This window comes from Calonectris borealis, chromosome 5, assembly GCF_964195595.1.
Source record: "Calonectris borealis chromosome 5, bCalBor7.hap1.2, whole genome shotgun sequence".
Taxonomy (NCBI): Eukaryota; Metazoa; Chordata; class Aves; order Procellariiformes; family Procellariidae; genus Calonectris; species Calonectris borealis.
Genome location: NC_134316.1, coordinates 3,613,007 through 3,635,391, shown reverse-complemented (window position 1 = coordinate 3,635,391; position 22,385 = coordinate 3,613,007). Strand labels below are relative to the sequence as shown.

The 22,385-nt window shown below is 52.6% G+C and overlaps 1 protein-coding gene across 2 annotated transcripts in view; it reads left to right on the top strand.

Moving 5' to 3' along the window:
* NIN (ninein) overlaps positions 1-22,385 on the top strand; it is a 55,863-nt gene that overhangs the window by 6,646 nt on the left and 26,832 nt on the right. For both annotated transcript variants that reach the window (XM_075150731.1, XM_075150732.1), the window contains exons 3-11: positions 7,236-7,399; positions 13,000-13,039; positions 14,685-14,875; positions 16,022-16,168; positions 17,342-17,509; positions 18,811-18,947; positions 20,356-20,496; positions 20,667-20,841; positions 21,819-21,929. In XM_075150731.1, the coding sequence (XP_075006832.1) occupies positions 7,236-7,399; positions 13,000-13,039; positions 14,685-14,875; positions 16,022-16,168; positions 17,342-17,509; positions 18,811-18,947; positions 20,356-20,496; positions 20,667-20,841; positions 21,819-21,929 (1,274 nt within the window). The remainder of the gene's footprint in view (positions 1-7,235; positions 7,400-12,999; positions 13,040-14,684; positions 14,876-16,021; positions 16,169-17,341; positions 17,510-18,810; positions 18,948-20,355; positions 20,497-20,666; positions 20,842-21,818; positions 21,930-22,385) is intronic.

Sequence of the window (22,385 nt, the reverse complement as noted above, 5' to 3'; positions counted from 1 at the left end):
AGACCTAGGGAGAAGAGAGAGTTAAGGTCTGTTGTGGAGCCTTGTACAAAAGCGTTTTCTGAGCTATTGGATATTTATATCCCATTAACCATGATCTAAGTGCCCAGAGGGACACGCGATGTCTGCGTGTAGACAGCTAACAGCACTTCAGATGCTCAAGATGTCCCGTGGCTGCTAAATGGGCTGAGGTCTCTCCAGCCCACACCACTTCTGGTGGCCAGGGATGCTTCAGGAGCTCTCCAGCTGCAGCAGATAGTTATGGGCAGGCAATCAAATGCCTGATTTAATGCTGCTGCTGCTGCTTTTTCCCGGCTGGGGCTGGGGCTGGCACATCCCCTTGCCCTCCCCTCGAGTGCTTCGGCTCCGAGGTGGTGCGACGCAGAAGCCCCAGCCTGGCAGGAGGGTTTTGTGAGCTCTGCCTCCGCTGCGGGCTGAGCCGGCCCCGGCCGTGCCTCTGCAGGGGCAGAGATCTGTCTCGGGGGACGGCGGTGCTCACCAAAAAACCCGTGCTGGCTTTGGATGCTACCCTGGTTTTGTGAAGGTTGTAAGCAAGAGCTCCTCCTGGAGATGGGCTGCTGGACACAGAAATACCCCTCCGCTCCTGGTTTTTTAAAGTCCATTCTGTTTTCTTGTGTCTGAGATGAGCGGGGTGAGCTCAGTCCCGTAGGAGGGTACTCCGAGGGGTCTGTATTTCTCCCAGGGGACAGAGAGTCTGGCCCAAAGATGCTTCTGAGCAAGATGAGCCCTCTTGACAAACCAGAGCCGGTCGGAGAAAGCAGCGGGTGCTGTGAGTCCTCGCTGTCCTGTTTTCTCCTTCCCTTTGTTTCAGCGTGCCTTGAAAATGTGGTGTTTTTTAGACCCTCAGCAGGAAATAGGGTCACAGGTTCGGTGTGTCCCCCCTCCCCGTGCACGAGGGGCTGGTGGTGCTGGGAGGACTGGGGAGGGCTGAGCCCCTGCAGCTCCAGCTGGAGCGGGGGGCTGAGGTCTGCCTGGTGTCGCACCTGTATGTAAATCCCTAATCCTGCCTTCGGAGCAGCGGGAGCGCGAAATCCCCGAAGGAGAAAACAGCTTAGCAAGGAAGGAGAGGGAAACTCCAGGTTTCCTCTCCTGGAGCATCAATCTCAGCTGGAGCATCCCGCACTTGAGAGCGCAGCCAGTTAGCAAAACGACAACTTTTCCCCTTAAAGGCTGCAAAATCCACGGGGCCCAAGAGATGCGATTGATGGATTTTTTTTTTTTTTTTTTTCCCCCCATCCCTCATTTCCAAAGCTCTTAATGCTTAGAGGGAGATGGGCGATGACAGCTCTCGCACCCGGCATCCCTTAATGCAGTTTTCCCGCAGGTCAGTGGGTGCTCAGGAGCGAGGGGGGAGCCTCGCCGGTGCCTGGCGAGGGGTCGTGTCTCCTGCGATCCCTTCCAGCCCCTCGGAGAGGAGCTGGCATGGAGTGGGAGCCAGCCCAGGCAGACCAGAACTAATCCAGCGCTCTGTCTTTATTGGGGAATCATATGGTTGAGAAGCTCCGGCTTGATTTAAATATAAATAAATCTTCTAGAAAGGGCTAAATTTGGGGTTATCGCAGGGGAAATTACAAATGCAGCCAGCAAGAAGCTGCGTTGGAGCCGGAGAGCCCTCCTTGGGGACACGTTTGTCAGCTGGGTTTTGCATGGCAGGTAATCAAAGGGCGCGCGGTGCAGGTAGGGAGCCTGCGCCGGGCAGGCCTGGGAGGCATTTATTTTTAATGCGTTTTGACAGGTCGGTTAACGCCAAAGTCTTTGCTTCTTTTAATTTAGATCAAACTTAAGATTTGGAGAACAAGCTGCTTTGTGCTGTTGGTGTGAAACTGTCAGTGAGTGTGGAAATGCTGGTGTTACAGCCCGCCCCGGGCTTGGGAAAAATTGAGTTAGGAGCTCCAAATCATATCATTTAAATGAAAATTTAATTTGAGTAAAAAAAAAAAAAGGCCAGATTTTAAGGCTGTTTGCTGCATCTGGAGGGTTTGCTCTGCGAGGAAGCGGCCGTGTGCCTTGATGCTGTGGTTTTACCCGGGGACTCGGGTGACGGGAAGGTCCCTTGGGTCTGCGAGCAGCCGCAGGGCTTGTGTCTCTGCTCTGCAAACCAGCCGCTCCCCTGCAGCCCCCAGACAGTCTGTGCTACACGGCCGAGGGCACCCGGCAGGGGACAGCATCGCTGTCCCCATGGGCGCAGCGCAGCCTGGCTCAGGGAGGACAGCTCAGCAGAAGGAGCCCGTGGGTGACGGAGCAGCCCCTGGGGTCACAGCGGGCTGGGGACAAGGAACCAAAACTCCTGTGGGATGCAAAAGCAGTTCCTGCAGAAGCGGCTGACGGGGGCTTCCCTGTTTTGGGGGGGAAGCATCAGGTGGGAAAGGCACTCAGGCTTGCAGAGAGCAGCTGATATATTTATTTTTTCTTTTTTTTTCTTGGCAAAGAAGCTAAATTCCCTTTCCAAAGGGAAGACTGGCAGCGAGGATGGTTCTGGCGGGCTGCAGGCACTTTGCCTGGGAAGCAGCCCTGAAAACCAAGGCAGGCAGAGCTCCCAGCGCTGCCGTCATCAGCTCTGTCCCCTCGAGGACGTTGGTGTGGGGACACAGACCCAGCTGCGAACCAGAGCATCAGCCGGCCGGGCAAACCCTAGCTCTGCCGGGAAGCGGCTGGGCAAAAGGAATGGGGGAGACTCCGGAAAAAAGCAGAAAAAGGCCTGAATGTGTTTAAAAATAGTGCTTATTTTAGTGGTTATTTTAGCTGCCGCATGAAGGAGTGTGACTGATGGGGAGACCCGTCACCCCCAGCAGCACCTCGGATCCTTGCGGAGCTGCCTGACAAAGGTGGTGCGTGAGGATAAATTGCAGCCCGAATTACCAGGGTTTGGTGCTCTGGAGAGATGCTGCTGCGGGGCCGGGGGCTGAGCCCGTGGCTGCGGGGAGCCCCGTGGGACCCGGGCTGGGTGCTGCTGCCGCCCATGCTCTTTGTCCATGGGTCGCCGTAGCAGTGAGAGGGTGTCTGGGGACAATAAAATATTTTTAAGTGGGGGCAAAAGAAAAAAAAAAAAATCAGTCATGTGGGTGTTTAAGGGGAAAAAAAAAAATCGGGCTTTTTTCCTCCCGATTATGGCAAATAAAAAACCAGCTCTTGTGCTTTGGAAGCCTGGGTAGGGAGGGATTACTGGGGTGGAGCGCAGGATTACGGGAACACCCAGGACAAATTAAGGAGCAGCTTGACGCCATCCTCTGTGGGGTCACGAGGGGCTGGCTGTTGGGGTTTTTTTTTTCTCCTCCCAGCACATGAAGAGAGTTGCTCTCCCGAAAAGGAGCTGGTGGGGACGATGCCCTTGCAGAAATCCCACCCGCGGGAGGAAGGCTGTAAAGGTCTGCCTCCGGCTCTGCAAGCAGAGCTGACTTGGGGACGGGTATAAAACCGGTGCCACCATCAGGACGGGGATGATTTAGGCACAGACAATGCCTCTGGGCCAAAATGCCTTGGTTTTGGGCCGCCGTGACCCTGCTGCCGTTCCTCTCTGCCTCGGTTGCTGAGTCTGAAGTGTGAAATAGGGACTAGGAGGAGTTTAGACAGTACCTGGTGTCTCGGGGGATTAGGATTTAGCAGATCCTAGCTGCGATGCGCTTTGCCCAGCTGTAGGCTGTCTGCTGCCGCAAAGAGGATCCCTCCCTTCCAAATCTTAAGCGGCAAAGAAATTAATTTCGCCTCTAAAAGACAGGCTCGCGGGGCGAGGGTCTTCCTCCTCTAAAACCCCTTTTGTCTGCGCTCGATGGCTTTGATGCTGGGCGCAGGAAAATGCTGCTCGCCATCGAGGGGAGCCCCCCCTCCTCCCCAGCGTCTGAGGGCAGAGCAGGATTTTGAAATGACTTATTTAGCGCAGAAAGGCAGAAAATCAAGTGTAAATCTCTAACCATGGAGACGTTTAACTGCTGAGATGGACGGAGGGGGGGAGCAAGCTGGGGAAGTGATGGCTTCTGCCTGCAGCCCTTAAATCGGGGGGGTGGGGTGGGGGGGGTGTTCTTGTGAAATGCAGATTTAAGGATTTTTTTTTTTTTTCAGGGGGCATTTTGGGGGCTACAAACCCCCCCCCGGCAACGGGGCAGGGAGGCAAGAGGCTTGCTCTCTTGACGGCTCCTGCTCCCAGCCCAGGGGCAGTTCAGGAGGGCAGATCAGACCTCAGGGTCTAATTAGGCGCCAGCTCCGGAGCGTGTGTTTTACTAAGCCCGTGCCTTGCCGAGGGCTGTAGGAAGCAGGGAGGGTTCGACCTATTTTCTTTTTCTCTTTTTTTTTTTTTTTCCCCTTTCTTGGTGGCTTATCAGCCGCACAACAGCGAGGCTCTATGAGGAGCAGCATCTCACCTTGCTGCTGGTTGCAGAAGGGGGGTACCAGGGGTCAGACTCGAGCAAGAGCAGCCTCCCCTCGGTGTTCGATACAGGGGTATATTTTACAGCGTTTGGGATAAATAACACACAGGGCTGTCTCATGTGCATCTGTCTGAGGGGAAGCATTGATTTTTGACATCTCCCTCCTGTTTCCTCATGTGCCTTTGAAAGCACGTGGGGATCGAGCAGCCCTTTCTATCCTTTCTGATCAGTTTTGGCTGGAAATGAGAAACTCGGTTCAGGTCGTCAGTGAACTTTCTGCGCTCGGGGAGCACGAGTTGCTGCTTTTTGCCGGCCTGTGTGCTCAGCTTTCCCCAAATACTGGGGATGGTGGGAGCATCAAGGGCACCCGCTGCTGTGCTGGGAGTTTGGGTTGGGAAAGCAGGAGGGTGGAGGATGCTGCACGCGTGGGAGGTATCCACGCACACCCGGTCCAGAGATGGTGGTGCCTGGGGTTTTTTTCAAAGGAGAAGGGTCTGTGCTCCCCGGGATGGGGCTGCAGGATGCCGGCGCGGTGCCCATGGCCCCGGAACACGAGGGCTTTGCTCTGCACCATGCACCCGGCAGCCAACGGCACGAAGGTGCCCAGGGGCTTGCAGGGGAAGAGCTGTAACCCAGTGTTAACGAACGCACCCTGGCTCTGGAAACGGGATTTCGGGGTGCCTGAGCTGGGATCCCCTTGGTAGCTGGGCTTAGGCACAGCCTATTTCAAAGTCAGAGCCTTGCAAGGCAGGAGCAAACTTTCTGCTCTTCCCAAACTGTGAAGGGTCACCTTTCCTTCCCAGGGATGTTCTCAGGCTTTACAATTTTTTTAATTGCAAAGGAAAAACAAGCACACCCAGGTGCTCAGACCAGAGAGAGGAGAGAGAAAGAAATCAGCTGCCAGCCTCCGAATGCTTAAAACACAAAAGTGGGGAGACGCTGCCATTTCCCTGCTTGCTGTTAAAGCGCTTGCAGGGTGGCACGGCGTGAGGGCACCTGGGTTTCCAAATACAGCTGGAGTTTTCAGCTGCAGCAGCGGTTAAACACGCTGTGGGGGTGGGGGGGTGGAAACAGGACTCTTCTGAGCATTGGGAAATCCAGAAGGAAATTAAGCCATAGCTTCATTATTGCTAAATTACGGCTTCTTTTCCCCCACATCTTTCCAAAGACAGATGGGCACAGAGGTGCGTTTCTGCCTTAGAATAGGAAAAATTATTTCTCAAAAAAAAAACAAACCCAAAAAGAACCAAAACAAAGCCCCCCAGCCCTCTTCTGCAAGGGCGGGGGAGATGACAGGGAGAAAATAAATGGGTGAATGAGTAGCCACAAATATTAGCATTTCAGAGAGAGCTGCTCGATGGAGATTGTTCACCACCGGGCAGGCTTTAATAAGAGTGATAAGGTTTGCTTTTGTTCTCGGGCTCTTACTTAATCAGCCTGTCTCATTGCGATTTTTCTATCGGCGCACTTCATCACACAACTTTCATGTGCGAGTCCCAGCTGCAGCAAATCTTGTTAAAATGGCCTTGTTCAAACACGGGCGCCGGGTTTGTTCCCTAGAGCTGCAATATGGAGAGATGGAGTGCAAGGCTGGAGGAATCAAAGGACTCCTAGTCCTGTGTATTTTATAATTCATTGCATAGCTAAGTTGCAGAATATTTTTCCTCTAACAAGCTTGAAGCCTTCTTCCATATCTAAAGGAATATTATCCAAGGAGGCATTTGGGCAGGGGGGTTTAGAGACCCGCTGCTTTCTGTGTACCATTTGTCAATGATTGAACAGCTTCCCTGCTCCTTATTAGTATTGCACTCTTGCATTTATTTTGTACCAGAGCGCTCTGCAAATAAAATTTTAAAAAGCTGCTGCTCTTGCCACTGCCTCAGTACGCGGGGTTCGACGGTGAGGTTAGCAAACGCTGAAACAAAGCGTGGCGTGAGAGCCTTTCCCTAATTGAATCCCTGGTTAATTTGGTCCTCCGTTTAATTTGCCCCCTGCTCCAGACGTGGGATGATTCTCACTGAAAATAGCCCAAAACGTGCTTGCTTTTTTTTTTTTTTTGTTTTGATCCCTGTCTGCGAGTGCTCCCAGATAATTCAGTCCCTGAAGGCAGGAGCTTGCTGCGGGAAGCTGGAGCCAGGGAATGCGAGCGGAGCCCCCTGTAATTAGATGACGACTCCAAAGGGTTATTTAGATCTTGCAGTTGGCGTTAGTCGCACAGCGCAAGCTGGGACCTGCCCCGCCGTCGCCCGCATCAGCTGCTCGTGTCGGGCCGCGGGAAACACTCGCTTCCAAACTTGCCCTATTTTTTTTTCCCCACTCACCTGGTTGTTTTCACGCTTTTAATCGAGCTGTGGTTTAAATCCACCGAAAGCAGCGGTGGTCGCCCAGGTATCTGTGTAATCTGGAGATTTGAGCTGCTCAGGTGCTACACTGTCCCTAATTAAACCTGCCCATGGCTGGTAATGAAGATTAGCGCAAGGAGGAGAGACCTAATTGACTTTTCATCCGAGGCTGCATTTGCAAGTTTGAGGGGTTTTTTCCCCCACCTTGTTAACTGAGCAAACTTGATTTGGGAATTGGGGAAGGGTGAGGAAGATGGAGCCCTGATCCCACTTTGCAACAGCTTTTTTTTTTTTTTTTTTTGGAGCAGGGCCAATTCCAACCCATCAGGCCTGATGCCATGGTGAGGGTAGTGGTCCTGGAAAGGAGCAGCCGCTGGCGCCTGCCCAGGAGGGGAACAGTGGTGGCAATTTGGTGCTTGAAACACTGCAACCAAACCAGCCCTGTGTGCTGTCACCTGGGAGCTGGATCTGCAAAAATCATGTTACCGATGCGCTTTCTTCTTGAATTTCACAGATTCTTCCCCAGAAGCCCAGCCCAAATACATCAAAGGCGGCAAACGCTACGGCCGGCGGTCCCTGCCGGAGTTCCAGGAGTCGGTGGAGGACTTTGCCGAGGTGACCGTCATCGAGCCGCTGAGCGAGGAAGCGCATCCCCCGCGCATCGCCTCCAGCGAGGAGGTGAGCGGGAAGGGGGCCGGGCGCTGGGGTGGGCTGTACCCCCCAAATGTCACTCACACCCTCCTAAGGTGGTTTGGATGTCCTTGGGGTTGTTCCAGCGAAGGCGATGATCGCCCTCCTCGCCTGTCCCCAGGGATCGGCCGTGTCAGGCAGCACCTCCCTTGCTCCAGCCCCGAATTCCCGTCCGCAGGCAGGCTGGCCGTGGGAAGCCGGGGAGGAGCCGGGCTCGCGCGGCGTCGCGGTGACGTGCACCGGCTGCCGGCGCCGCTGGCCTCCCCGCACCCCTGGCTGTGACGCGGGCCAGCAATTAAGCGAGGGCTGTAACGCTACCTCCGTGGCTAACGAAGCTAGGCTGGGAGCTAGGCGAGCAGAAGGAAAATGTCCTCATCCATTAGCTCATCCGCAAAAAACCCGGCCGTGGCTCCAGCACCCTCTGGTAGAGGGGAGGGGGAAGAAGGGGGGTGAGCGGCAGAGCTGCCTTGGGACGGTGCCCTAAATCCAGAGCCACCAGCTTCTCTGGTCAGTCCTCTGCATTTTATTTTCCCAGCAAACTGCTTGCGTGCTCCTGCACGAAAGGAAAAGGCTGGCCGGCCCGGGAGCAGCCCCCGTGCCCCACATGTACCTGCACATATGCTTGCTCAAAAATCCAGATTTTTTTTTTTATGATCAAAATTAGTGGCTCTCTTTGTGCTAGTGCTTTCAACCCCAGAATCTCCTCTTGCTTTTCCAGAACAGAAAAGCAAAAGGTGACGAGCGGTTGGGTTTGGCGTGCATTAGCGTACGGCCACAGCAGCATTTCCCTGGTGCAGGGCTCGTTCCAGCCCGCCCTGGTTTGCCAAGTATTGTCGATTCAGCCTTGTGTGTTCAGGAGCGCACGGTGGGAGTTTTCCAGTGGGAAGGAGAAATGCTGCGGCTTTCTCCCCTCCGCTCTCTCCTGGCTTTCCACCAGAGCCAGCTTCTTTACCCTGTTCTCGGTAACCTCTGCTAACCGCCATGGGGATGCTCGTCTATCTCCTGGTGCCGGCCACATGGGCTGCCCTGTCCTTGAAATCAATGTTAATCTGCCCACGACCCCCAGGGAAGCGATGCCCTCGATAGAAAAGGCCACTCTAATCTTACTCCTCTGTTTTAGCTGTCAAGGAGGTGTAAAAGGTTAGTTTATTAACAAGGTCAGTCAATTAACTCAACTGGTACGTAACCGCGCTGTGCTCCCCGTTGGCTGCATCAGTCTCCTGGTGGGACCTCTTGTTGCACCTTTTGGGGTGGGTGGGATCGTTAATTCTCTTGCAACTTGAGCAAAAATCAGGCTAAATTTGTAAAATCCTCATTTTTCATCTTTATCAGCATTACAATCTTGTCTCTAAAAGAAGATCCTCTTGGTATGTATAGAAATCAGTTGCTTGAAGGCATCGGGTGTCCCGATGAAACGCCGGGCGACGTTGGAGACTCCTGAAGCATTGATTTCTTGGGGCTCGGCACAACTAGCAGCCTCTGCCCAGGTTTCCCCTGCTGCGCATATAAACACACCACAAGCCTGCCTCCAGCCCAGGGTGTTTTGCCGGCCTGAGAACTGGGGCAGTGTGGCTTAATTGGTGCTTTCTTTCAACTGGTGCCAATTAAAAGGGCTCAGGCTCTGTCTGAGAGGCTTCCTTCCCCTTCTTGTCTCTGTAAACAGGAGAGGAGAGGCTGGAGGGCTGGTCTGTGCGTGGGATCGGCTGCCCAGAGAGGTTCTGCCACCTCCATCCCTGGTGGCTTTCCAGGTGCCGCTGGACAATGTCATGAGCAGCTGGGTCTGAATGCAGCGTTGACCCTGCCGTGAGCAGAGGGTGGTGCAGGGATCCCGAGGTTCCCTCCGACCCCCATGAGTTTGTCCCCACGGATGCTACTAGGCTAATGGGTGATGAGATACGAATGACTCTGGCAGCTTTATGGATGTGGAGCTAATGGAGCTGCAGCCATGAAAGCACCTAGAAACGCAATGTGAAAGCTTGTGGTGGTCCAAGTTGTGCATCTCTAGCTGTCACTTGAGCTTGTTTGTCCTAAACTCTTGATACAGGTGATGGGTCTTGGTGGGCTTTCAAGCCTATGGCAGCTGAGAGCTGGCCCAGTGTGCTTGGAAACTGCCGTGACCTTGCTTTTGTTTCCCTTTCGCCTTGCATTTCACCTGGTGATGATCTGTGCAATGATGGTGGTGCAGGGTTGGGATGGGGAGCAGGTTTGGTGGCCATGGGGTACCAACCCCAAGCTGGTGGTAAGGCAGCAGCACCCTTTGGCTCATGGGTCCCCAGCAGCGCACCCCTGGGTACACAGCCAGACGTGGCCAGTCTTAAGGCCATGCTGACTTTCAAACCTCAGCGTTGGGCATCTGTCATCTCCCCTGCTGGCTTTGCTCCGGGAAAGGTCCCTCCTGCTTGCGGGTTGTGGAAACCGCTGTCATGTCCCAGCTCTGTCCCTTCAGTGCCCGCCGAAGCCACTCGCTTCCCAGACATCCACGTGTTTGCTTCTGCATAGAGTGGTTTCCAGCACGGCATGGCCTCTCAGAGCAAAACCTTCTGGGAGGGTCGGGCTGAAACTCTTTGTCTTCAGGTCCTCGATGCACAAATGTGAGGCTCCTGAAGCGCGACCGTCCTGTAAAGCCAGGATCTGCAAAAAACAGCTCAGGATAGTGCTTGCTCCCCCCAAAAGTGCATTTATGATGTGACTCTGGTGCTTTGCAGCTGAAGGCAGTTGGCAAAGCGGGTTGTGGAGATTTGCTGTCTTTCAAGGCGTCTCTGCACCGGCTGCTCAGACCAGCGAGCTTATCTTTGGGCAAGTACGCAGGGAGGGAAAAATGGGGTCCGTCAGCGTTGGTGCGAAGGCTTACCTTGCCTCGTGCAAAGCCGAACAGGCTCAGCGTGCGCTCCTGATCGTCATTTTAATTAGCAATATATTCTGGCGGAGAACAAAGGTCTGTCTCGCTGAAGCAGATGGCAGGGGGGGGGAGAGGTTGCTGCCTTATTATGGGGGAGAGGCCACCGCGAGCAAACGGCACAGGCTGCAGATGCTCGCCCGGGCTGGAGGGCGGCGAGCATTGAAAGTCGCGGCCATCTGCTCCTCGGCCCGGCCAAGCACGCGCCTGCCCAAATAATAACGCATTCCTGGGATCGCCGCTCCCGCGCGCGGCCCGCCGAGGCGTGTGACCCGCATCCAGCTGTAGCACCACCGGGGCCGGGGAAACAATGCCGTGCCTGACATGGGGATGCGCCGGCCCCCCGCACCCGCCCCGGCCCCCCTTTGTCCTCCCACTGGCGGTGGCCGACCCCGAGCCCCCGCCACACAAAGGGACCCCCTCGTCCTCCACAGCGGGGCCCTGGCACGGGGAGGGAGGTCACACGAGCTCCCCGGGGTCGGGGGCAGTAGGTTACCAGCCCGCAGCCCCCCCGCTATATTCAGCCTCTTCAGGTTGTTGGCATTTATGGAGTTACCGTCTGCTGTGGTTTGGGGCTCTTGGTTTTGAGGCAAGTCCTTGAAGGGAGAGGTTCTGGTGCTAAATGGTTTAGATCCGATTCTATATAAAGATATATATATATCTCTATATATATATCTATATATGTTGCTTATGCAAAAAGACTTGGACACAGCAGCGAGCATCACTGCCCAGATTCCCCTTGGTGCTCTCCCGCAAGGACAAGGATGAGTGGCTGCAGGGTGGTGGCCCTGTCTGGCACCCAAAGATACCTTCTCCCAGCACCAAGTTGGCTGTTGCATATGTACGGGTACTTATGGTCTGGGCTGGTGTCAACTCATGCATTTTTGGGAACGCGGGCTGTTTTCTGCCTTTGCAGAGGGTAATTTGACGGTACCTGTTGCCTCAGCTCCTGCTTTTTGTGTGCTTGTCCTGATGGTTTATCAGACAAACCAGGAATCTGCCACCCTAATGCCTCGATGGCAGTGCTAGCCGGGCTGCACTTGTTTGGGCCAAAATCTGCAGTTTTCTAGTGCAGTATTATCTATATTCTCGGCTTTGTCCAGAACACCCAGCAGAGCTGCAGGTTCCAGCCCTGCCTGTGACCTGCCTCTGCCAGGCTGATTTCTGCCCGAAGCCTTGCCTGGGAAAGCAAAGGTTAAGCCCCCCCCTTCCATCCGAGGCTCTCCCCGATTCCTGCCCTGTGACTGGCCCCAAAAGCGGAGGGGTACCTCGAGATGCTGCGGCAGCAGCGAACGGCCCTTCTATGGTCCAGCAGATGAAACGGGAGCAAGCAGCGGAGCTAAAAAAAGTCCAGTGACCTAATCCAGTTTCCATGGTAACGTTGTAGATTAATGGCTTTTAGCTGTAATCTGAATGAGACGTATTGAACTTTTACATGATGATTTAGAGCCTCTTTATGTCCTGGGTGACTTTGACTTTAAATCCATCAGTCACGTGCGTGCAGAAGTACCCACTTGTAACGGTGGAGAAGTAACATCTGCCGACGCTGTTGCTAAACCAGAAGTTAATATCGCTGAGCATCGTGTGTGAGTAAATACCCTCGGCTGGTACAAGGGTGGTAGAGACAAGACAACGTGTAGTACATGGGGAAATCATTTTAAACAACGTACTTCTGCCTTGCTCCCGGTGCCGCCTGACGTGGTATTGCCACAGAGGAAGCGGGATGGCTTAAGACCAGCAAAGAGTATGGTTTGTTTTCTTTTTTTTTTCCTCTAGCTAGTTCAGCGGAGAGCTTGTTGGCAGCACGGCTCTGTCTCCTGACGTAGAGCTACAGTTAGTGGAGGTGTTTTGGAATGGGCTTGGCTGAGCGCGGTGCTGGTCCTCGAGCTCTGCAGGCAGATGGGTGCCCCTTGTCAAAAGGGAAAGCATAAAGCAGCAAAAGCTTCATTTCCCAAATCGCACGTGCTCTGGAAGCAGATGTCCCGATCGCACTCGTGGGTTTATTGCAGCTTAATTACCTGTCATAGATGCACGTTCCCCGCTGCCCGGGGCTCCCCAGGCTCTGCGGCTGGCGTGGGTGACATGCGATGGCCCGCAGAGGGGAGCGGGGCCGTGGGACGGTGTTGTGCCACGCAGGTTTCTGTCAAGGGCTACCCGTGATGGGGATGCTCGAGACTCGAAGTGTGCTGGGCTCGCGTCCCGGCTTGCAGGCTAGCTGCTACGGGCCTGTGTGCTGCAGGTAGCCATTCTGCAATGGGAAAACGGGGTGCTGGAAGGAAAGGATAACCCAAACTCAGTGCCTATTTGCAGCTCCTGATCTTCCCTGCGTCCTCATTATCTTGACCATCGATACCTCTAAGACAAGCAGCATGGTTTGCTTGGAGGGCAAATCTCTCCCTCCCTCCCCATCAACCTGCCAGACTCTGATCTGTCACCTCTCATGGGTCATTTGCGGGGCTTTAGGCGTCTTTTGCTGCAGCTGTGGTTTATCCCCACCAAAGCATTGCGTGCCAGAAACAGGCAGCATCAAAGAGCCGTGGGTTGCCAGCCCAGCCCGTGGGGAGCGGGGAGATGAAAGCCTGGCAGCGTTGCTGCAGCCCTGTAGCTCGTTTGATGCTGATCGCAGAGTCTCTTTCATACGGGTGATGTCTTGCAATAGTAATAACTCAGGAACCTTTTGTTTTCTCCCCAGCACTGGAAGACACGAGACAGCGAGGAGTACGAGGCCGAGGGTAAGAGCAAACAGCAGCACTTGTATGGGCTTATTCTCTTTTCAGCTTTGAAGATGAATCAGAGGAGCACTTTAAGACGGTCTCAGGCCAGCTGGGTGTGCTGGGCAGTCCCAGCCTGGCGCAGTGCAGAGCTCGGGAAGGTGTGCAATGGGCGAGCAAGCCCTGAACTGGGAATGAAAGCTAAAACGGGGCTCCTTGGAGGGCACAGTCTTGTGCTTTACCCTCTCTGCCCTCTTTTCTTCCTTCTATCCTGTGCAGAAGCTGCGCTGCTGCAGGTGCTCCCGGTCTCCCTGGCCCCAGCACCCCCAGAGCAGCTGGGGCTGGTCCTGGTCCCCACTCCTGCCCTGGGGGCTGTGGGGCTGCTGGCTGTAGTGGAACACGGTAGGCACTAGATGTCAGCACGGACCAGTCATTAAATGTTTCCTAATTGTCCCGTAAGGCAGAGTGGGGTGACCCCCGGGCTGCGGAGAGGCTCCCCATCCCGCCCTGCTCCTTGTCCCGCATGGACACAGCTTGCGGGACTGAGTCGGGATGGCAGCGGGACACGTCCTGGGATGTGGCCAAAGGTTTTTCTACAGCTGGTTCAGGCAGGGATGCTCGAGGGGGACCCCGCAACGTTAGCTCACAGTGTCACAGCGAGCTCCTCCGAGTGCTTCTCCTGCCACCGGCCTGGCAGGCTTTGGCACTAACCCTCAGCACAACCCGCAGCACGCAAAGATGTGTTTATAACTAAGCCATGCAGCTTTTCATTCCTTCGACACCTCTTCTGTATTTCAGCTGCTCTCTATCCCCTACCCTGTCCAACGAGACCAAATTTTTGCTCCAAAAGCCGCCTTTCCAGCCCCAGGATGAGGTAGCGGGTGCGCGAGGTGGCCTTGCTGAGCAAGCTCTGACTGTTTTGTGTCTAACAGCTCTGTGAGCGTTTCCAGCTGGGTGAGGCTGCGCTCCGGGCGTTTGCTGGAGGTAGCAAAAATGTGTTCAGCCGAAAGCTATTGGGTTTTTTTCTTCCCCTGAAGGGGTGTTTGGAAGTACTTGGATCATAACATACACTACAGTTTCCATTCCAAGGGAATGGGAGTTTAGGCAGTTCCAACTGGGGGGTGCCATCTATGGAGACAGGCAACCAGTCAGGTTCTCGACCTTGTCAAGGTATATACGGATATACAACTTGCTCAGTCCTCTCCCTTGATGCCATAACTGCCCCGAAGAGGAGGGGTCCCTTCTCCATCCATGCCAGTGTCCAAGACGGCAGGGCTGTGCTTCCCCTGGCCACCAGCCCATGTGGCTGTTGGACTCATCCACGTCCCTGCAGATCCTCCTGGCCGTGGTCCTGGCCGCAGCTCAGCCTGCGCCTGTTTGCGGGGTTCCCTCGCCTGTGGTGGGATACGAATTGAGTGCTGAGCGGGATCTGCTTCTTCTGGTAGAGTCCGATAGCCATGCTGGTGCCAGTAGCCATACCCCAAAATTACAAGTGTGCTCTGTGCGGGATGGGGTAAGGCAAATGGTCCTGTGGGGTCTGATGAGCAAGGAGGGAGGGTCAGCTGCGGCAGCGAGTCCCCTGTGACATGCAAAACCCCCAGGTCTTCTGGTGGTCCCTCATGTGCAGTGGTTGGGCAGAAACCAGAGCAGTTTCCTCCGTTTCCAGGGCAGCTGCGCTTCTGGAACCCGGATGACCTGAATGCCTCCCCCGGAGCATCGCTGCCCACCCCAGACTGGATAGAGGAGAAACTGCAGGAGGTCTGCGAGCACCTCGGCATCACCAGGGATGGCCACCTGAACCGGAAAAAGCTCATCTCCATTTGTGAGCAGTATGGGCTCCGAACGGTGGCCGGGGAGGTGAGTGGCCACGTACGGACTCCCTCGAACCAGCACTTGCGCCTGGGTTTCAGCGTGGCCCCCACAAAGTCTGTCCTGTGGTTGACCGCACGCCTAAAGCACAAGTGCTGGTTAACAGGTCGCTGCTTGGAAAGCGGTTTTCAGCTCCAGCTCGCGGCTTTCCAGCGAGTTTGTTGGTGTCGAACCATCAGACGTGGGAGGCTGCTCTAGTAGAAGGCAGCTGCCAGCCTTACTGACACCGTAGCGTGCATGTCTTCTCATGCAATCGCAGAGTAAACTGGAATTTAAAAACATATCCTAGATTCCAGGCATGTTTCCTTAATCCCAGAAATCTTCTAGCTAGACAGTAAATATGGGTTAAAATATTCATAGATGGTTGCTTTTGACTTTGAGAAGGCCTGCGGGCAGTTTCTGTCCATCAGGAAGAGTCCACAAGAAAATTATTTCTTTAGCGAAAAAGTCTCTTGTCAATTTAGGATTTGGTTTTATAAAAAAATCAGACTGTTTTGCATCTTAAAATAACATGGCTTGTAGTCATTTCCTTCATAAAATGTGTTTCTGAGCAGGTGTTCCTTTGCAGCACTTGCAACAAAATATTTTCAGGATATTAAGGCAGAAAAGGGAAAAAATAAACTGTAGACAAAGAAATAGTGAGGGACTAATCTTAACATCTCTGGTCCTAATAAGGTTGGTCTTGCTTTTCAGAAAGCAGACTGCCCTGAAGCATAAAACAGGTTTATTAAACCTTGCAGTGTCTTACTATGGTTTTTTTTGCCTGGTCACGTCAAGCTGCTGGGGTTTTGGCATCTGTCTCACTACCTCGCCCTGAATTCCTGAGGTCACCCTGTCCCGAGAGCAGAATGAAACCGGGGTTTTCCATGCCGCCTCGCAGGACGGAGGCTCTAAAATGACCAGGAGCTTACACGCTTTTACAGGCAGGATTTTGGTAGCGTGTGTGGCTCTGCAATTTTCTGTCTGAAGGTTGCCGTCCCAGTGCTAGGCTGGCGCGGTGTACCAGGTCACTCTTTTGCTTTGCTCCCTTTTTTTGTAGAGCCTTAGGGAATGGGACGTTTTCTGCTGTGCCAAATTGTTTCCGCGGTGGTTTTGGCAATAGCAGATGTGATTTCTATCCCCTGCCGCTTGCAGGTGCTTGAAGAGGTGCTCCGTAACCTGGAGCAAGATGGCACCATGAGCGTAGAGGACTTCTTCTACGGCTTGTTTAGAAACGGAAAGTCGCTGACACCCTCAGCGTCTACTCCATACAGACAGCTGAAACGGCACCTCTCCATGCAGGTGAGAAACTGAGGTGGATCCCGGGGTAAAAACAGGAGGAGAGAAAGAAGTTCTAGGCAAATTCCACCTCATCTGTCTCCTCCTCTTCCTCTGCATTTGTCCCTGTGGTGGGGCAGCCTCGGAGGAGGTGGCAGCGAGCCGCTGCTCTGCCCTGCTGGGGAGCGGAGCAGAGCCAGGGATGCCCCGGTGAGCCCAGCAGCACCGTGGGCACGACTGCCTCCGCCCCGAGCGAGAGCGATGGGGTGAAGCTGCTGCAGGTTTTCCTCGGGATGTGTTGGGGTGTATGGGGAATAACGCAGGAAACACCCTCACGATAAAGAGGAGATGGCTCCCCTTTAAAGTGGGGTGGCTTGGAGATGGCTCTTGCAAGCTGTGAAGTGCGGTAAGTAAATGGTATAAACTGGATGCAGGGGAAGCGGTGGTGGGGGTAGGCTGGAGACCATGGGCATGCAGGTCCCACATCTCTAATTTTTTTTTTTTTTTTAAGAGAGAGGGTTTGAAATCTTTTGGTCTCTTCTCCCAAGTAACAAGCGATAGGACGAGAGGAAATGGCCTCAAGTTGCGCCAAGGGAGGTTTAGATTGGACATTAGGAGAAATTTCTTTACTGAAAGAGTGGTCAGGCCTTGGAACAGGCTGCCCAGGGAAGTGGTTGGGTCACCATCCCTGGAAGTATTTAAAAGACGTGTAGATGAGGCGCTTAGGGACATGGTTTAGTGGGCATGGTGGTGTTGGGTTGACGGTTGGACTCGATGATCTCAGAGGTCTTTTCCAACCTTAATGATTCTATGATTCTACCACCTATCTTTGCCTGGAAGCTGAGGGCTATAGCAAAAGCACCTGTGCGTATGCTCCCTGCAGCCTTTTTAGGGGAGGTGACACTTGAAACCAAAAATGGATAATGGAAAACACTTTTGGAGCATTGAGGGCTGCTTTGAAACTGTTCCTCCTCGGATTTATTTTAAATCCGCAGCGCCTGGTTGCGCTGCGGTGCCGTGAGGTCAGCAGCGGCACTCCTGCCGGGTATTTGTTTGGCAGTGAGGAAAAGCAGACCTTAATCCTTAATCTCCAGAGTACTGTTAGCAAAATTACATTTATAAGCCTTTCTCGTCGCGGGGTGGCCAGATGCCTGGCTCTGCCCGTCCCCCATCGCACCCTCTCCCCTCTCCCCGCAGTCCTTTGATGAAAGTGGGAGGCGCACGACCACCCCCTCAGCCATGCCCAGCACCGTCGGCTTCTGCCTCTTCTCCAGCCTGGACGACGGGATGGGCTACGGCTGCGTGGAGGGCGTCCTCGACTGCTGGCACCAGGAGGGCATAGAGAACAGCCAGGAGATCCTGAAGGTAACCAGCGGCTCCAGCTCACTCCTTTTGCTTTTTTTTTTTCTTTCCCCCCCAGTGTGGGATGCTGGACTGTAGCTGGGGTTTTTTTTGCCCCCCCTTTAAAATTCCCAGTGCTAGCAACAAGACTCTAACTGTTCTGGGAAATTTCCAATAATTTCCTTTTTTGAAATGATGGTGCATCCCAGAAAGCTAGAAGTTAATAATAAAAATATAATGTGACTTCCAGCTTAGCTCGAAGAGGTCGCCTATATTTGTAGAAAGCAATTTAATTCCTTTACCTCACTGAATAGCTGCACCTGCGAACCTTTTAGCACGGGGATGACCTGAATTATTGCTTGTGCTGAGGTGGAGGACAGCACTTGAAACCCTGTCCAGTAATTAGTGTTTTATTATACAGAGTAAAAGGGTAATGGGGGTTGCAAATCAGATACCTGAAGTAAACCCCATCCCTGTCCGTCTCGCTAGAAGCTGTGGGTGGGAGAAGATAATTTCACGTGTCTATTCTGAGACCGTCGCTGGGTTCGCGGCAGCGATGACGGCAGATTTCTCTTGGCATTTAATGTCCACGTGGATATCGAACATCCAGGTTATAATAAACTCTGCCATTGCTCGGGCTTTAAAACTCGCTTGTAGCCTGGGCTCTCGTGCAGGCCAGCTTGATAACCTGGTGCTGCTTTCACCAGACTCGGGTGGTACACCCTTACCTTCTCTTGTTGTTTTCCACTGGTAACTTGCTTTGTTACCGGGGTGGTTTCTCCAGTGTTTGCAGTGTTTCAGCCCCACCACTAGCCCTTCTGCGCTCCGCTTTGTGCTCGTGCAGAGCTAGGTTGAAGGAAATTACAAGCAGTTGCTGATAATTTGTTTTCGAAGAGGTGGCATCCTTGCTATCAAATACCTCCTACAAGGCTGCTTCTGTGTTGTCTCTATTGCAAGAGCTGGTTTTGTTTAACATGAACATCTTCAACCACTTTCTTGCAGCATTTGAATATGTAAAAAGGCCAGTGTAGTTAGGTCTCCTAGAGAATTAATACTTTTAATCAGGCGTGGGCTTAATTTCCTGTTGGTCTTGCAGCACAAGCAGGACACTTTCCATCTCCACAGCTGGCAGCAGCTCTTTAGCGTAGGAAGGTGGCAGAGATGTCTGGTTTATTGCCCCACAGGCATTCGTGACAGATTAATCGGCAAGCAAAGATCTTTTCTGAGCTTCCTCATTTTATTCTGTCGCTTCATGTACAAATGTCTCCAGGCTCCTGCAGGGCAGGAGAAAGCTCGTTCTGCTCTAACGTTGTGGTGTTTTGCAGGCTTTGGATTTCAGCTTGGATGAGAAGGTGAACTTGACAGAGCTGACGCTGGCGCTAGAAAACGAGCTTTTAATAACCAAGAACGGAGTCCACCAGGCAGCCTTGGCGAGCTTCAAAACGGAGATCAGACACTTGCTGTAAGTCACCAGCTTCCTCATTGTCCTCTCCGCTTGGCCAAGCAGGACCTTAAGTAGCAGCTGAGTAGCGGTGGTTCACAGCATCTCTCCAAGGGGCATCAGCTTTCGCTGGAAGGCTAGGTTCTGTGTCAGCTTGGTCCAAAACTTTCAACTCTCATTTTGTATGGTTAAAGCACTCAAACCCAAATATCGCAGAGAAATATACTTTAAAAAAAACCACCACAAAATCAAAGTAGAGGCTGTTTCCAGCCCCGCTCTGTGGTCTGGAAATGGTCATTGCAATCTGCAGCGGTCATTGATGGCCAAGGAATGCAAAACTTAGGACAGAGGCTGGTGCAATTTGATAAGCAGTACCTTTAATCCTAACTGATTTCTTGCAGTAGTGTTACGTAGGTTTTGCCATGTGATAGAGGTGTGGGTGAGGTACAAAAACACCACGCACTCCCACATTTTTCATTTGAAAGTCAACACAGCTTGACTTTGTGCTGGATTTGCCGTGCAGGCTTCTCCAGTGAGAGAGTGTAGGAGATGGGAAACGTTTCCCTGTATATATTTCCCTGTATGTATAATTATTAATTTATAAATTATATACACGTACTTCTGAAGCTCAAATATTTCTTCCCACACACCAATGGATCATCTCGTCCACCCCACTTTGGAGACCCCTGCTCTAAGCATCGCACCTTCGGTTTTGCGTTGGTTCATTCCTGTTGTGTAACCGTTGCATCCATCTGCCACGTGCACAAGCTCCAGTTGTTAGTGGTGGTTTGTTTGTGCTGTATATCTTTGAACAGTTTAGATATTTATCAGCTGACGCATCCACCTCCATGCAATACGATAGATGACTTTTGCTGGTCATTAAGACTGCGCCTGTCCTGTTATTTCTTGGCTTACCACTTGGGCTTGCAAGCTGCTTCGCTCGTATGAAACCTCACAGGATGAGGCTTCCCGCTGTTTGTTTGCATCTACGTGTCTGAATACCTTTTTACGTTCACTCAGTGGAGAGATTTGTTATCGAGTTCCCATCAAGAAAGCTGCTCAGTGTAGCAGATCTTACAAACTTGTGATCAAAACCAGATGGGATGTAGTGTAAGGATGAAGTGGTAAAGGTAATAAAATGGTGAGAACAAGTAAATGGGGCAGAAAGTGGCCTGGCAAAATGGCATAGCGCTGCGGTTCGGGGAGCTAGACCACAGCTGAGGAGCTCACGTGTTGAGGGACTATGGGGATACCAAGGCAGGTCCAGAGCGATGCGTGCAAGTTCGTATCTAGTGACTAAATGCAGTTGATGATAAAAGACCCTTGGAGAGCTTTCCGAGCTGTTCTCCTCTGACAAGCCTCTTGCAAGTACCTTCTTTGGGGGAGCCGGGAGGGGTGACCTAATCCAGGCCGGCTGTGCTTACCTTAGGGAGAGGGTTGACCAAGTGGCCAGAGAGAAAGAGAAGCTGCGGTCGGACTTGGAAAAAGCCGAAAAGCTGAAATCCCTGATGGCCTCCGAAGTGGACGACCACCACGCCGCGATTGAGCGCCGGAACGAGTACAACCTCAGGTATGGTGTCCTGGTTCGCCCTTCCCCTCCTCTTTGGGATCGCTGCCGTGGCATTGCAGGGACTCGGTGACGCAGGTGGTGGCGTTGTGCCGGCTGATTGCCACCAAGCTTCACTCGCAGCGGTATTTGCTTCTTTTTACGAGCTCTTCTTACCTCCGATGCCTTCATAGGAAGCTGGACGAGGAGTACAAGGAACGAATTGCAGCTCTAAAGAATGAGCTCCGGAGAGAGCGGGAGCAAATCCTGCAGCAGGCTAATAAACAGCGGCTGGAGCTGGAGCAGGAGATAGAAAAGCTGAAAACCGATGAGAACTACATCCGGGACCGCCTGGCCCTTTCCCTGAAGGTAACGGGGACTAAATGCAGCCGGCGTTTTCCTCCAAAAGGCAGGGATGCCTAGAAGTGGGAGGCGACGCTTGCAACGTAGTCCGTGTTGAAAGGATGTGTTACAGCGCGTGTTGAGCTAGCTGAAAGTAATTTCAGCAGCGAGATAGTGGCGTATCCATGAAAATTGTTTTTTTGGGTCACCTCGATAGGTTACTCCTTGGATTCATAAGGCTCCAGTTCAAATCTCTGCTGCCATCAAGTGCAGAGCGTGCGTGGGTACGGCTACCAGATGGGCTGTCTGCCTTGCTGGCTGTTTGGCTGTCTAGCCAGGAGATAATACGTTTTCACAAAGTTTAAAATATTGCTTTAAAAACAAAACAAAACAAAAAAACCCAAACCACTAAAGCAAGCTTGCTGTTTTGCCTTTTGATAATTTATCTACTGCCTAATGCAATGGTATCACTCAGTGACCCCACAGATTCACGTGCTTTTCCTAGATTCTATTTTAGAAAACACTTAAGTCACAACTCTTTTTATCTGACCGTTGCCTTACCGTATAATTAACTTTTGCTCAGTTTAAAAAAAAAAAAAAAGAAAAGTAATGGTGTTGTCTTACAAACAACATCAAAAGTGCTGACAGTCAGAGGGAGCTAATACAGCCTTACAGACGTTCAGGCAAGCAGCTTTTGAACGGGGTGGCCAACCTGTGAGCATCAGGAAAACTGTAAAATACTCCTCCTGAAGCAGCCGTCTGGAAGGTGAGGGAGCGGAGGAGCGTTTGTGAGCCGGCTGCGGGCCCGGTGTTCACACTTGCCGTTCTGCTGCGGCAAGAGGGGTTGTGTGTGCGCGGATTCACAATTCCAATCTTTGGCTGAAGCTTGTAACAGTGTCGTGCTCTGACTTGACTGGGAGATTACTCTTTTCTAATGAGTTACCATGTGCTAATGTTTTCCTTCTCCAAATGCTGAGGCTGCTGGGGGGTTTTGTTTGGTCCAGGAAAACAGCCGCCTGGAAAGCGAGCTATTGGAAACGGGAGAAAAACTGGCCGAGTATGAAAGTTTGGCAAGCAAACTGCAGAGGAACTTGGAAAACGTCCTGGCTGAGAAGGTAAATCCTCCTGTTCCCAATATGTGTCCAGAATTAAATCGCTTTTCAGTTACTACACTCAAGCTGCCAATTTAACGAATAGCCGGAGGCTCTTGGGGTCCCTATGCAGACGTGACCACGGCGCAGCCTTGGTGACATGGACCCCCTGACTGACTTCCAGTTAAGGAAATTAAAGATACTCCACCTTAGCTGGAGCTTTATATGAATTAACAGTAGGGAGCCTTACAGTGAAGCAATCATCCAGCAGATCTGCAGGAATTTTTTTTTTTTTTCCCCAGCACGTAGTTTTGGGTGGACCCAACGTGCAGCTTCCCTGTCTAGGGGAGGTGATACAGGAGGTGTTACGTGGCATCTCTGCTAAACTTAGGTGAAAATCGAGGTGAAGAGCTGATCGTGGTTGTTTTACAATAAACTCATCAGAATATCAGCTTCTCCAAAGGCACTTCTGTGCGTGTG